The 14,728-nt window shown below is 35.4% G+C and overlaps 3 protein-coding genes across 3 annotated transcripts in view; 2 read left to right on the top strand and 1 right to left on the bottom strand.

Moving 5' to 3' along the window:
* The window catches only part of fxyd6l (FXYD domain containing ion transport regulator 6 like), a 32,528-nt gene extending 32,192 nt beyond the window's left edge, over nt 1-336 (top strand). The window contains exon 10 of the mRNA XM_016445831.1: nt 302-336. The gene's annotated coding sequence lies outside the window, so the exon portion shown is untranslated. The remainder of the gene's footprint in view (nt 1-301) is intronic.
* Nucleotides 1-989, top strand: part of LOC107657592 (sodium/potassium-transporting ATPase subunit gamma-like) — a 5,967-nt gene extending 4,978 nt beyond the window's left edge. The window contains exons 5-6 of the mRNA XM_016445750.1: nt 298-342; nt 430-989. Coding sequence (XP_016301236.1) covers nt 298-342; nt 430-518 — 134 coding nt within the window. The 3' untranslated portion in view covers nt 519-989. The remainder of the gene's footprint in view (nt 1-297; nt 343-429) is intronic.
* A 1,078-nt stretch (nt 990-2,067) lies between these two features.
* Nucleotides 2,068-12,698, bottom strand: nfkbid (nuclear factor of kappa light polypeptide gene enhancer in B-cells inhibitor, delta). Its single transcript, XM_016445824.1, has 12 exons — nt 12,577-12,698; nt 8,829-8,965; nt 8,712-8,742; nt 8,400-8,623; nt 8,053-8,285; nt 6,468-6,573; nt 6,237-6,383; nt 6,117-6,168; nt 5,847-6,019; nt 4,751-4,867; nt 3,506-3,670; nt 2,068-3,323 (listed from the first exon to the last, which is right to left on the bottom strand). Exons 1-12 carry the CDS (start codon nt 12,590-12,592, stop codon nt 3,252-3,254), a joined length of 1,473 nt encoding a protein of 490 aa, XP_016301310.1. The 5' UTR covers nt 12,593-12,698; the 3' UTR covers nt 2,068-3,251.
* Between the last annotated feature and the right edge of the window lie 2,030 nt (nt 12,699-14,728).

Raw genomic sequence — 14,728 nt, 5'->3', positions numbered from 1 at the left:
TTGTTCAGTCAACTTCAGGTATTTGAGTTCTACAGACAAAAAATGTTGAGTTGGCACAACTTAAAAAGGTTTGTTATAGAATCGTTGCACATCTCTAGAAAACTAACAATCTTGAGTTAACTCAACTAAACATTTTTTGTATGACTGACAGCTTCTTTTCAGTCAGTATAACTGCTTTTTTACAAAAGTTGAGTGAACAAGAAAAAGCTAGGGGAAATTAGTACTAAGATTTTTTTTGTTGTGCTGGCTTAAATTTTTTTACAGTGTAGGATAATTGTCTGTTTTTGTTTTTTTCCTACAGATCTAGTCCAGTGGAAGGCCCTCAGCCACTGAAGACAGAAGGTACACCAACACAAACAGTAATTACACAAAAAAAATACAGTTATATTTTTATTGAATGCTTGATAAATTTGACCTTTTTTATTTTAGTTCCACCTCAGACAGTGAAAAGCAGATGGTACGACTGGGCGGCCCATTTCAGCGAGAGGAAATGCTCAGAAGCACAAAGTTACTTATAGGAATGTGGAGGAGATTCGAACCTGCTTGACCTTTTTTTGTAACCTCAGCCTAAATGCTGATCTATTGCTGTATTTTTAGGTCTCTCAGTAGCACATGTGCTACATTATATCACTTTTGTGTTCATAGAGTGTGAACGACACCATTAATGATGCACCTCTTATTTTACTCATGCATGAATAATTTGCTTTACATGTTGTTGTTATTATAGGAGGCTTAGATCTAAAAGGGCATTCATGGAAATATTTATGGAAGCAAACAGGAATAATGATTAGAAAACTAGTAGACTGAATTAATTACATTGGAGAGCTCATGTTTCATGTAATAGATTTCATTCATTTAGACATGATGATGTTGATATTTTCACTCATTTATATTTTAATGAAGAGAACATTGTTTGAATAAATATAGAGTAAATAGCTCTCCAGCATGGAAATATACTCAGTCCAGTGTGTCTCCCTGTAACTTGTGCATGCTAGGTTTCAACAAAACGTAAGACAATTTTCTAGTTCTTTTAGTCCTGTAGTATATATTTCTTTATTATTTTTGAATTTTAGGTTATTTAAAATACTATTGAATGTGTTTCACAATTATTTGCGTATCATATTTCAGTGGAAGTTTAACTTATTACTACCATTAACAATTTTGACATAAACCATAAGATAAACTTAAACGCATAGCCTATTTCAAATCTCCTGTTTACAAATTGTAAAGTCGTTTCTTGGATCTGTGAAGTCAGACGTCATTGCAACAGCACATTATTGAGGGCTTAGAAACCAGGAAAGTCTTGCCTTAAAGAACTAATGGTGCAATCAAACAGTGTTACAAACTAACTAGCGGTTACTAAGCCAACTTAACATCTTAATTTAAGTCAAGCCTCATGAGTGGCTGGTGCAACCCTTCCTTGGAGTTACACATGATCTTATATCCATTGTAACAGCGTGAATATTTGAATACTGTATTCCAGTAAACAAAGTACTTTAGAAAGTAATACTTTAGTGCCCAGCTAAGTGTTACTAAAAGGCAAATGACTTAATTGCAACTGAATGTATTTATGCCTCGTATTAATAAATAAGAAACCATCCATAAAACTTTTAGAGAATAATGAACCACTGCACATCTATGTGATCAGCATGTTTTTGGGGGAATGCTTATGAATTCTTTAAAAGTCATTATACTGAAGTTTTTTTTTATTATTATTCTTATTTTTTCTCCGAAGTGAAGTAGTTGAGTATGACTAAACATTCACAGCAGTCATAATAAAGAGCTGAAAAGGGTTACTATATGAAAAGGCATTTTTATTATTCATCCAAATGTTAGTCGTGTAAAGACATTTGGCTCAATAAAAGATCCTGAGTTACAGAGGTTTATTCGGATTTAATTTGGCTTGGTCAGTTGACATAATGCAAAACACACAAACATTAATAAAACATTAATGATTTGCAGAAATACATGAATAATTATATAAATGTTGCTTATTAAAGATGACACATCATGAACAATATTAACAAAAAAACATTGTAAATACAATCAAGCAAATTTTAATGCTACTTTATATACTCACAGAATTTGGTTTAGTCAGATGGTTTCATTCATTGAGTGTTTGTGATATATACTAATACAATGAGCAAAGTTTCATAAATGAATTCTACAGAAAGCAGTTTGCGCTTTGCTTTCAAATGAATTCTCATAAATCCACAGACCTCTCTGTTTTACAAGAAAGTGACATGAGTGTGTTTTCCCTCATTTGAATTTCCAGAGGGACTCTGTACTTCAACCAGGTGAATCATGCATATCATTGACTCAACAACAACACCCTCCAACATTTGAAATCTTGATACAAGATGGACACTATCCCCACATAGAAAAATCTTTCCTTTCATACTATTCCACTGAAATAACATTGTTAAATCATATGAATAATTCTGACATCTTGATTCTGGCAGGTCTTGATGACAAAACTACCTTCTCACCTCAGAACCCCCTGACATTTGATTTCACCCCCTCATATATGACTCACCAAAATAACACATTCACATACATGATGGCTGGATGACACATCTCCTGTAAGGACAACTATGATATCAAGTGTGCTGCTGAGAAAAGTGCATTACATAGAGAACTGATGTCATTCATATAAAACAATGAAATAAATAACCGATCTTTCCCCCCGAGTGAAAGTAACATGAACATGAGCACAGAGAAAAATATGCAACATCTACCAACCAGAAGCTATATAAATACATATCAAAACAATTAAAGAATATCCCACTGATACAGTGAATAAAAAAAAAAAAGAGCTCAGCTGCTCTTGTAAGCAAACCAATATGGTTTATAATTGAAGGTGGAAACTCGACTGGTACTGACAGTCCTCATGACAATTTCATTGAAATCACTATTCATGAACACACTAAAATTTGTTTTCATCTTTAAATAAACTGGGAAGCAGCTTTATGGTACAGAACCAATGAATGATCCTTCAAAAAATATACTGTCATACTAAAAATGATGTAATGTGTGAAAATCATCATAAAAGAATACTGATGATAAACCCATTTTTCTCCAGAGATGAACATTTTTAACAGCTCTTTGAATAGTTTTTGTCCACATCTTGATGGAGAACAGTTAACAAAATGATCAAGATTAATGTTTCAAGCGCATACTGTTATTTGATCCAGATGACTGCATCTCTATTGGAGAAAGTGGGATACGCTGGGACTAAAAATCAGTCCTAGTCACTCTTGGTCCTGTAAGGATGTAAAACGCCGCCTAGAGGAGGTACTTTTCTTCTTCAAGATGAGCTTGAGCTGAGGGAGAGAGAGTGAGCGAGGGAAAATGGTGTGTCAGCTACTGTGTAATCTGTTCTTTTCTTTCCATGCTGTTAAAAAGATGGTAGAAACTGTACAAGAGAATGCTTTCGTATGGTGCTTTACACACAAGTCCTTCACACATCAGGCAGACTGGTTGTTAATAAAGAAAAGCCTCTCACTTTCTCTCCTGTGTCTCCGCTCTGCAGCAAATGAGCGGGCTGGTCGTTCTCCAGGTTGCGGATGCTGGGATCAGCACCACGACTCAGCAGCAGCCGGATCAATTCCTCCTGAAAGGGGCTTCCATGCAGCCCTGCGGCCATGTGCAGGGCAGTGTGTCCGTGAGCCTGAGAGGAGACAGACATTTGTCGAAAATCATGTCCACACTGTTGTCTGTTTTTAAGTAATATGTCCTAGAGTTCATTAGAGGATGGGATAAATGTAGTGATGATTACATCACATTATACAGCGGTTAGTTCCAGTCTGCTTGTCCATGTGTCTTGTCTGTGTTTGCGTGTTTCAGACAGGCTGTTAGTCTGTATATTAGCCGTGCCTGTTTTTCAGTGACTCTTTCTGCAGGTTACACAGTAGGTGATGACAAGTGACTTAATGAATGACTTCGTTCAAACACAAAGATTCTTTTTTCACAAAGAACGAAACAAGTGACTGTCTTTATGATTGAGTCAATTAATCGTTCAATCAACTGAATTCAAAAACACAAATTCACTGAAAATTAATTCATTATTTATGAGTACGTCACTGGGTTGTTCACTCAACCGAAAACTCTGACTCATTCAGGAACGAAATAAGGGAGTCACTGAACTGTTCACTCAACCAATATGTTCAAAAACACTCATACATTCTGAAATGTAACAGATGACTGTATTGATGAGTAAATCATCGGGCTGTTCACTCAACCAATTCGTAAAAACACTCTGATTCATTCTGGAATTAAACAAGTGCTTGTCTTTATAAGTGAATCATTAATTGAATCATTCACTCAACCGATTGGTTCAAAAACACTGGTTGATAACCAAAACAGATTTATGAGTGAATCAAAAACTCAGGTTTATTCAGGAATGAAAACAGGTGACTGTCCTTATTAGTGAGTCATGCTGGGAGCCATTGATTCATTCAATTAACATATTTGTTTATTCACCGAGTAATAAAATGTCGTTACTGCATTATGCTGGACTGGAGACATGCAGCAGTTAAATTAGCTTTGGCTTCATTTAAAACTTTACTATTGTATCTAAAATGTAAAGTCACTCAACAATAACTTCTTGTTCACACCCACAATAGTGCTGTTGGTCAAAATTTCACCACAGCTGTAATTACCTGTGGCACGAGGCAAGTGTGATATTACTTGAGTATGATTTTGTATTTATATGAAAGTCAATATAATGTCGTCATCATGTGTCTCTCACTTTCATGTTGATGAACGCCTGCATATTGGAGAGTTGGAGGCTGAGGAGGAAGCGCACAAGATGGATATTCCCCTCCTTCACTGCCAGGTGAAGAACTGTCTTGTTGCTTTTGATTTCCTGAAAAATATGGTATACTAGTCAACAAAGTGAAACTGAAGCAACATCAAAGTTAGTGTGGCATAAATGAGGTTTCCTCCTTGTGCGGCAGTCTCAAAACGAAACCGCTCTGTATGGAACGATGACAAAATCAGTTGTTTATCTGTCTGTCTGAAAGGAACATTTGGGAAATACATCTTTTCCTATTCGACGGAAATGTCTAACATAATTCGGAAATGTCAGTATCTGTGATTTGTGTGCTACTTGGGGTCAGTAAGATATTAAATAAATGAATACTTAGACTTGGCAATAATGCATTAAAATTGATCAACAGTGAAAATAAATTGACAATAATATTTATAACCTTACAAAAGATTTCTATTTCAAATCAATCCTGTTCTTTTGAACTTTCTGTTCTTTAAATAATCTTGGGAAAAAATGATTGCTGTTTCCACAAAAATATTAAGCAGCACAATTGTTTTCAATATTGATAATCATTCATGTTTCTCAAAATCAGCATATTAGAATGATTTCTGAAAGCTTGTGTGACACTGAAGACTGGAGTAATGACTGCTGAAAATTCAGCTTTGCTATCATAGAAATAAATTACATTTTAAATTGTATTAAAATAGAAAACAGCTTGTTTTAAATTGTAATAAAATTTCACAATATCACTGTTTTTACTGTATGTTTGATCAAATAACGCAGCCTTGGTGAGCATAGGAGATAAAATCATTACAAACCCTAAACTTTACATCTCTATACATCAATAATGATTATTTTATTGGCTTCTTTAAAATGGCAATTTACTCATGTTATTATGGGCCAGGCTTAATGCAACACTCAGTTTCATAATAAAAATTATTTATGGGGGGTCCCTGCACCATCTGTCTATCCACCAAAGGGTCCTTTAGCATTAATTAACACATTACCTTATTATCATTTGGATTAAACTGTACTGAAAATATAAAATATTAAAAAAAGCCATAAAACGGAGTACCTGGCTGAGAACTGAAGCTCCAGCATTTATAAGAAGCTGCAAACACATCAGTTTATCTTCTGCTTGAGTCTGTAGACTGCCATCAGCCAACCATGTTGAGGATGAGGAGGAGGCATTTATGGCCTTCATCGTGGCACAGTGAGAGATCACTGCACAGTGCAGAGGAGTCAGGCCTAAAAAAACAGGCAGAAGCAAGGTAGGCTGTAAATTATTGTCTCCTCAGATGCCACTGTACCTGATGCTTATGGAACAATATGTAAAGATTTATACCTTCAAAATTACGAGCTTCCAGGTCCACTCGCAGTCCAGCAAAGAGTATAACCTAGAACATAGATGTTTAGAAGCATGCTTTTTTGATTTTGAATGGTTTGCATATGGGTGGTCTCTCACTTGCATGACACGAGGGAAGCCATAGGTGGCAGCCAGATGAAGTGCAGTTTGACCGTTGACGTCACAGATGCTGATGTCCGCACCTAAAGAGAGTAGATCCTGGACTATATCTGGCTGACTGGCAGTTACAGCCACCAGCAAAGCAGTCTGGGTTTCAAGAGAACAGAAAGTCAGTGAATGCGATCATAAAAATCTCCCTGGTACATCTTGAATTATTGTTGTGATATTCACCTTGCCCTTATGTTCTTTAGAGTCCAACTTCCCCAGTTCGCGAAGTTTCTCCGCAGCAGCAAAAGCATATTCCCTCAGGCCTTTCGCAGTATAGATGTGTAGAATGCTAACAGAGAGTAAGAACAGAGTTTCAGTTTTCGTTTACAGTGCAGAGCTGTCTAATAGCCTCTCTTTTAGTCACATTTCCATAGGATTTACGCTCACACTGTGGTTTCATTAGTTTAGAAACACACAAGACCTTGAGGACCCCTCTGGTAAAATACCTAATGATGTGGTAATCTGCGGATCCATTAACTGAGTGATTTACAGTACATAAATACAGTTAGAAGAACACAGATTTTAATGTAATGTATCTAAAATTGTACACATAAATTCTTTAAAAAAATCTAGAAAGAATAATTATGGAACTTTTAGAAATGATTAATTCAGAACAATTATTAAAACATGGAATACACTACACGATTTTTGCACCAGTTTTCCGCCGATTTACAGTCTGGAGAAATTGACGCTAGTTGCCGAAAGTCAGAGCCAGTCTGCAGATTTGAGTTGATCAGAGTCCATAGAAAATCATGTAGTGTATGATGATTCCATCCAGTCGGTGGATATCAGACATGTTTGATATTTTCAGCCGATTTTAGAACACATGTTGTTTTCATTTGCCATACGTCTCCTAGCAACAAGGCGCACATTTCTGCTTGAGTTTGTTGTGATCAGAACAACTTGTTACTGGTAGTGCATGATTTCCTTTGTCACTATTTACAAAGTCAGTAAGTGTATGATGCCTAGTGTTTTAAAAATTTAAAACATTATTAAACAATATTAAAAATATGTCCAGATTTTAAAAGTCGTGTAGTGTATACCAGCTTTTAGTTTTTGGGCAGTCACCCCACCCATTGACAACATTTACTGAAAAAGCACAGAAACACTTTTTAAAAGAATTATAATAAACGAAAATTTTATGCCAAACTACTTAATTTTACTAATAATTTTATTGACCCATTTTCTTGGAAATAGATAGATAGATAGATAGATAGATAGATAGATAGATAGATAGATAGATGATAAATTAATTAATTCTTTCATTCATTCGTCCATTCAAACAGTCTCAAATTATAGGGGTTATTCATTGAGTTACCCTAAAAGAGCTTATGTGCTCTACATTCAAACGTTTGGGGTCAGCAATAATTTTTTTTAGCCTTTATTCAGCAAGGATTCATTCAACTGTTCAAAAGTGACATTTTACATGGTTACTTTTATAATGTTACACATGCTTTTTATTTCAAATAAATGCTGTTCTTTTGAACTTTACAGTCATCAAAGAATTCTGAAAAAAATGTTTTTAACATTGATGATAAAAAATATGTTTCTTGAGCACCACATCAGCATAATAGGATGATTCCTGAAGGATCATGTGACACTGAAGACTGGAGTAATGGCTGCTGAAAATTCAGCTTTGCATCACAGGAATAAATTTCATTTTTCAAAATGTATTAAAATAGAAAACAGTTATTTTTGGACTATTTTTGCAGCCTTGGTTAGCATAACACATTTTTTCCAAACATTTTTATCTTATTTTCTGACTTACGTGTCCCCGTCATCATCCTGCCAGGTGGTTCTACTGTAATCCATGTTCTGCAGGAAGACTCTGGCCTCCTGCAGCTTCACGATATCCATCTGGGACCTGAACTCTTGGAGAAGGTATGGGCTTGTGTGATCCTCTGCTCTGGATTCAGATGGCCAACACAAGCCGGGGCTCTGAATGGAGACAGTCCCAGCCATATCAGTCCCGGCTGCAGTTACAGGGCACTCTGTTATAGACTGTGAGAACAAATAATAGATTGTTGTTTTTTTTCATACATAATATGGACAAATTCCTTCGATTTTGTAAGCCCTCAATAATCATTCTGCACGAAATGCTTATAGAGCTCTTACATATTGCTGTGTTGTCTGGGCATCCTGGCAGTCTTGCATCTGCTGAGGGCTGTAGCCAGTGGCAAGCGTCTGTCCAGTCTGGGTAAAGTTTGGTGTGATGGAGGAACTAGACATGAATGTGAACGGGCTGCACTGCTGTAGGGAGGAATGTGCCTGATGAATGCTGGGAACTTCCCATCGGTCATATCTAACTGCTCCCATGTCTGTGTAGCTTGCACTGGCTCCTGCAAAGGAAAGGTATCATTTTTAGATGTAATTGAAAATCTAAATGTCACCGAAGACCCGTTTTATAAGCAAAACCCTCAGACTCACCGGCACTGGGAGATTGTACTGATGCCAACACCTGTTGGAAACATTTTGGAGGATGATTAAAGTCGGTCATATTAACCTCAAGACATACATACCTAGAAATATAATAATTGAACTCACTGGGACAGATGCAGCACCACCAGCAGTGTAAGATGCTGTAGAGCAGGAGGGAGGTGCTGAAGAGGTCTCTCTCTTTCTCTTCTGCTCCAGGAGTTTCTTCACTGTGGGCAGAGGGTAACACGCCTTTTCCTTCTGTGCTGTCGACACATGAATAAACCATCGTTATATTTATGATAATATGTTTTTTGTTCAAATGCTGTTATATGATATATAGCTTATACCATTCAAAAGTTTCATACATCAGCAGTAGCATATTAAATAGATGTAATGTGAAAGTAAAGATAAATGTTGCTCTTTTGAACTTTCTGTTCAAAACTTTCTATTTCATCCTGAAAAAAATGTATCATCAACAAAAAATATTAAGCTGTACAACTGTTTTCAATAATAAGAGCACTAAATCAGCATCGAAGAATCGTGTGACACTGAAGACTGGCGTAATGATGCTGAAAATTCAGCTTTGTCATCACAGGGAAAAAATACATTTTAAAAGAAATTAGAATAGAAAACAGTTATTTTAAAGGGTAACAGTATTTTTAACAATATGTTTTTACTGTATATTTGATCAAATAAATGAAGCCTTGGTGAGCATAAGAGACTATTTATATTACAATAATATAACGGTGGAACTTTATTTACTAGAAGTAGTGACAATCTAAACAAATAATTTTATTAAAGAAAATAAATGCTACTAAATATTTAATATATATATTTAATGAGGGAAGGTGAGCAGGGTATTGTAGATCTGCAAATCTGATATTTCTATTAAAACCATTTGTTTTACAATACCTTTTTAAGCATTCAAGTCAAGTAAAACATACATCATATAACCATATTCAACATATCTTGCTGGATGCACATTTATTGTTGTTGTTTTCAAGTAAATCGGATTGATTTCTCCAGTAATGTGATTTCCCCAGGGCCATTTTTAATAACAGGTGTTGGTATGACTTAAAATGTATTTTCTTTGTGTTAGTCACCAAAAGAAACTGAAGAAGACAAGAATGCAAATAGCGGAGGTTTCCAGTGGGCATCAGTTACGTATTCTAGAGCAGAGGGAAAGAAAGTTTCTTCAAAATCTTGACCCCAAACGTGAGATAAGAAATACATTTCCACCGGAGGAGCGTAATTCTCATCCTCTCACCCGTGAGGAAGGTATTCCATTTGGAAAAGAGGTGCTGAGGTCACATCTACCTGTCTTCTTCATCAGAAACCCTGCGTCTATGGAGACGGTTCTCACAGCACGCTCTCTGTAACTATTTCCTTTTCTCCGTTACGCTCTTTGTGGCAAACCACATCTTCTTCCTGCATCAGTGACGTACGTCCTTCACAGGGGCCCATCAGAGGTGTATGAACAGATGCTACTGATTCAGAGTAAGATTTGATGCCTGCCTAACTGTTCACTGAGTGGCAGTAATGAGCTGAAATCAGCTGCATAGGTCACAGCTAAATTACAATACTTCATCTCGCCACTAGGAATAAAACAGATCTAATATCGATATTTATTGAATTACTTCTTTACGCACAGATATTTCTTTCAAACATTGTAGTGTAAGAGAAACACTTTTAAGTTATTTTATTATATTGTATGGGTATGTCAGAATATACTATGCACCTCCATGTTCTGATAATAGTTAGTTTTTTATATAACTACAATAACAGGTTTTTGGTTGATTTATCTACTTGTAGTTTAGACAGAAGAACGATTTGCGTCTTATTCTGCAATGTATCCCTTTACAGGAAAAGTAACTGGTTTCAGCCTAATTCTTATGATGAAGGGGATTCAAAAGAGGAAGATGGAAATTCCACTGGGCATAACCTTGAGGGGATCATTCCTTTCCTTATCTCTCTTGTTTGTTCTCCATTCCATGTTATTTTAATTACTCCACTTCTCAGTCTCACTTTTTAAAGCTGACTCAAAAAGTTAAAAGGAAAGATAATCTGCTGCTCAACCCTGTACATTACATGTGGTTGTGTATAACTGACTCAAAGAAATAAAAAAAAAAACGACAATAAAGTTCTATATTTCTGAAAGATTAAGAAAAAAGCTGGAGTTAAAACAACAGTTATAATATCTTTACAGATACACGAATTCAGAAAGTTATATCAAAATGTCTCAATATGTATTTAAACGATTAGCGTGAAATCATTGTCATTCATGACCATTACTCTTCTGAGGTTACAGTAATTTAAAAAATATAAAGTATTTGCATCCACACACAGGACGCTGTCCAGTGCACCTCTATTGGACCCACAAAGATCATAATAGGACAGTATTGACCTACAGTTTCCACAGTTGAGATGTGACTAACACACAGTCTACTATATTTTTAGAATGTTTATACATATTTTTTTGTACTTTTAATTGAATTAAAAGTAAAATTAAATTAAAATGAAGTGGTCATGGGGGATGACCCTAAGTCTAAGCCATTTTTAATAAGCAAATGGGGTATTAGTGGAGTAGATTGTAACAACATCTTTGTAGCTGACATTAATTCACATCATTTAGACACAAAGTGTTAGTTATAAGAGATTAATGTGGAGGAGACGTTGAAAATGTGTTACAACAACAACCACCAAACGTTAATGATGTAGAAAACACCTGACATTCATATTCTTTAAGCAGGCTATCTAATAACAATGCTTCCATCACTCGAAAAAGTTTCAAAGGTCACATATTTACAGATACACAAGATTGATTTTTATGGTTAAAATGTCCGAAAGAGTGGGCATTAGCGGCTGGGATACCCTCGCACCTCTATCTTGTAATTTCAAAGAGGGAGATCCCTGGCCAGTGAGTCACGCGCGCGAGTGTCATCGCGGGGATTCCGTAGCTCTCGCTCCGCTATCTGACTCTAGACACAGGTACAAACATCTTAGATGGCACTTTATTCCTAAACACCTGGCATATTCCACATGACAGTTTGTACCAGTATTAGAAATGCCTGCTTTAAAGTCGGCAGATATATTTTCTTTATCATTTTCACAGGCTTTTCTCTATAAAAATGAGACTCACACCCATTAAAAACGGGAAATGAAAGTTGAACAGGGAGGAGTTATTAAGGGGTTTGTCCAAATAGCTGTAAAAATGAACTCAGTGACTGACAGTACTCTACGTTGCTGGGGGATCCTTTATTCAAATGAGTTATGTCTATTTTTAAACGGTCATACATCACCGAGCTTACGTCATATAAAAAACATGTAAACAGCAAAAGATAAAGGTAGTATCGCATATGTTGTCAAAAATACTTGTATTTAATAGCCTTTGTGTATTTAGTTAAATGACTTATTAAAACGCTAATGTCAATTTATTAGTGGTCCTTTAACCCGAACACTTACTTTACTCTCTCTCTCTCTCTCTCATACTTTGCTTTCAACTTCCATTCACGTTTGCACATAGTTCTGTTCTACTTTTCTCTCTCTCTCTCTCTCTCTCTCACACACACACACACACACACACACACACAAAGGTACTAAAGCTGTAACTGGGTCGGTATCTTTTCAAAAAGTACCTTATTTACCCCTAAAAGGTGCATATTAGTAGTTGAAAGGTAGGTATTAGTACCTCAAGTATACATATTAGTAGGGTAGGCAACTGCCCATAGTGACAAATTTTGTACCTTTTTTTCCCCTGAGAAAGTCGGCAATTTCTGTCTTTTTTACTCCACCATTTCATAAAGCCAACTTAAATTCTCCATCACTTTCTGCTGTATAAATTCTGTAAATAAACGAAAAAAGTCTCCGTACTCACATTTCTGAAAGTGCATGTCAGAATCCCTGTTGCTGTCTTTAATTCTCGGCTCCCACGCCAGGTGAAATGATTGATGTCAGTCAGAGCAGCCTCTGTTAAATGTCAACTCCTCGAGTCACTTTATCAACTGATTCGGGCACGTTCCACTATGTATACACAGACCACGCTGTATTATGCCCAGCCCATCTTTAGCTCCGCCCTCTAATGCTGATGAGCTGTCAAACTCTAGAGCACGTTGGAGGAAGGAGGGCAGGTTTAAACAAAAAAATGCGAAAAGCATACCAAAATGTAATTTATTTTTATTAGAAATGTAATCTTTGAAAGTGTCTAATGCAAATGAATAACAAAAAGAATGACATATACTGTTAGATTTCATGGAGGATTTTTTTTTTGTATATCCCACTGTAGTCCTTCATTTTGTCCTAAGGAAGAAGAAAGATAATTTGAACTATTGTTTAGTTGTTTATGTGTATGTGTGTTTTTTTAGTTATTTATTTATTTGTTTCTTTCTCTCTTCTCTTAAATGCTGTCTTACAGATTAAAATTGTTCTTCTTTCTTGTGTATGTGGACTTAATTGTTAACATTTATTGTAATGTTCAATAATTTCTTCAATAAAGGAAAAAAAAAAGGTAAAAAAGCAACAGTAAGGGTTGACAAAATGACAAATAAGTAGGCTATGTCCGAGATGATAACAAGGCGAAATATTTTAGAAATGTAAAACTTAAAACTCATTTGTTTTTGGAAATGTCATCCGTGTTTCATGTTTTTGGTTTGATTTCATAAATTTTTGAAAAACATTTATTGTAGCCTACTAAAATATTTTCCAAGCACCTTTAATACAACCTAAAAATGATTAGCAATAATATTAAATGTTATTATATATTAAATAGAGTAAAATATCTTCCGAAAATATAATAATTTTTTAGCAAAGAAACAAAATGATATTATATATTATAATAATTATATTATTATAATTATATATTATATAAATCAGCAAAATATATAACACTGTTCTAGTGGTTTTTGGATATTTTAATAAAAAAATCTTACATATTGTGCCTTTAATATAGACAGTGCTTCTGTGTAGAGTTAGTTTTGTCAAATGAATTTGAAGGCTATATCTATACTTCCTTTTCCCCCCACAAAAACGTTGATCTGCTAATTTGCCTCAGAAATGTTAACCATTTTGTCCATTTCCTCCATTCTCACCATGACACCAAAACTGTCTTCTGTTTCTTTTTCCTCCTCCACCTCCACCCCCACCCACTCATCCTCTCCCAGCTGCAAAAAAAAAAAAGTGGAGACCTTTAAATGCTTAAGCTCGACTGCTGTTCACTTTGTGTAGTGGTCTTACAGTTATTTGAAATGAGAAAGCACTCTTATTCGCTTAAAATAAACATCATGATAAGCATGATAAGTGCACACTTAGTACATTCTGATGTAGTACTTTAAAAATCTAAAGAGATGCAAATTTTAAATGTTGCATGGCCACTCCATACCAGTCTATTCCTGTAGTAACATACTTTTGACTAACCTCAGTGTGAACCAGCTAGCATTAGATCTTCAACAGCAAAATTTAGAGCCCCTCCATGATGTGTCCTTACAAATGTAAACAACATAAATCATTATGGGTATTACAGTTCACTTCTTTAGTGAACAAAAATCATTTTATTTATTTCTAAAAGGAGGAGTGGAATTCAAGTAGTCTACATTAGGCTGAGGTAGTGTCTCCTGGTATGTGTAGCCTACAGAACTTCTGTTTTCATGGAAAACTTCTGTCTTCATGGCTCCATCTAGTGACCAAACAATTATATACATGTATATATGCAGTGTTGCGCTAAATTCAGTTGCTCCATAATGTGGCATAAATAACATCATTACATCATCTACAAATTAAAAACAACATCAACAACAAATGAGATTTCATAATTTTATACAAAAAAAGTAGGATTCTTAAACAAACCAAGCTGAGATCAGCCCTACATGGATTCACTGTTGGCTATTTATGTATTCATACAGAAAGTAATTTCAGTAAATATGTGAATTTAAAGTAATAATGTTCTAAATTCAGTGTTTTAACTGATCATACCATATGCTCAACAGAAACAGAACATATAGAATATGCAGATAAACATGAGCAGTGTTGGGGGT

This window comes from Sinocyclocheilus anshuiensis, unplaced genomic scaffold (genome assembly GCF_001515605.1).
Source record: "Sinocyclocheilus anshuiensis isolate Anshui unplaced genomic scaffold, SAMN03320099.WGS_v1.1 scaffold43, whole genome shotgun sequence".
NCBI classification, from domain to species: Eukaryota; Metazoa; Chordata; class Actinopteri; order Cypriniformes; family Cyprinidae; genus Sinocyclocheilus; species Sinocyclocheilus anshuiensis.
The sequence above is the reverse complement of the archived record's forward strand: the minus strand, read 5'-3'. Positions and strand labels throughout refer to the sequence as shown.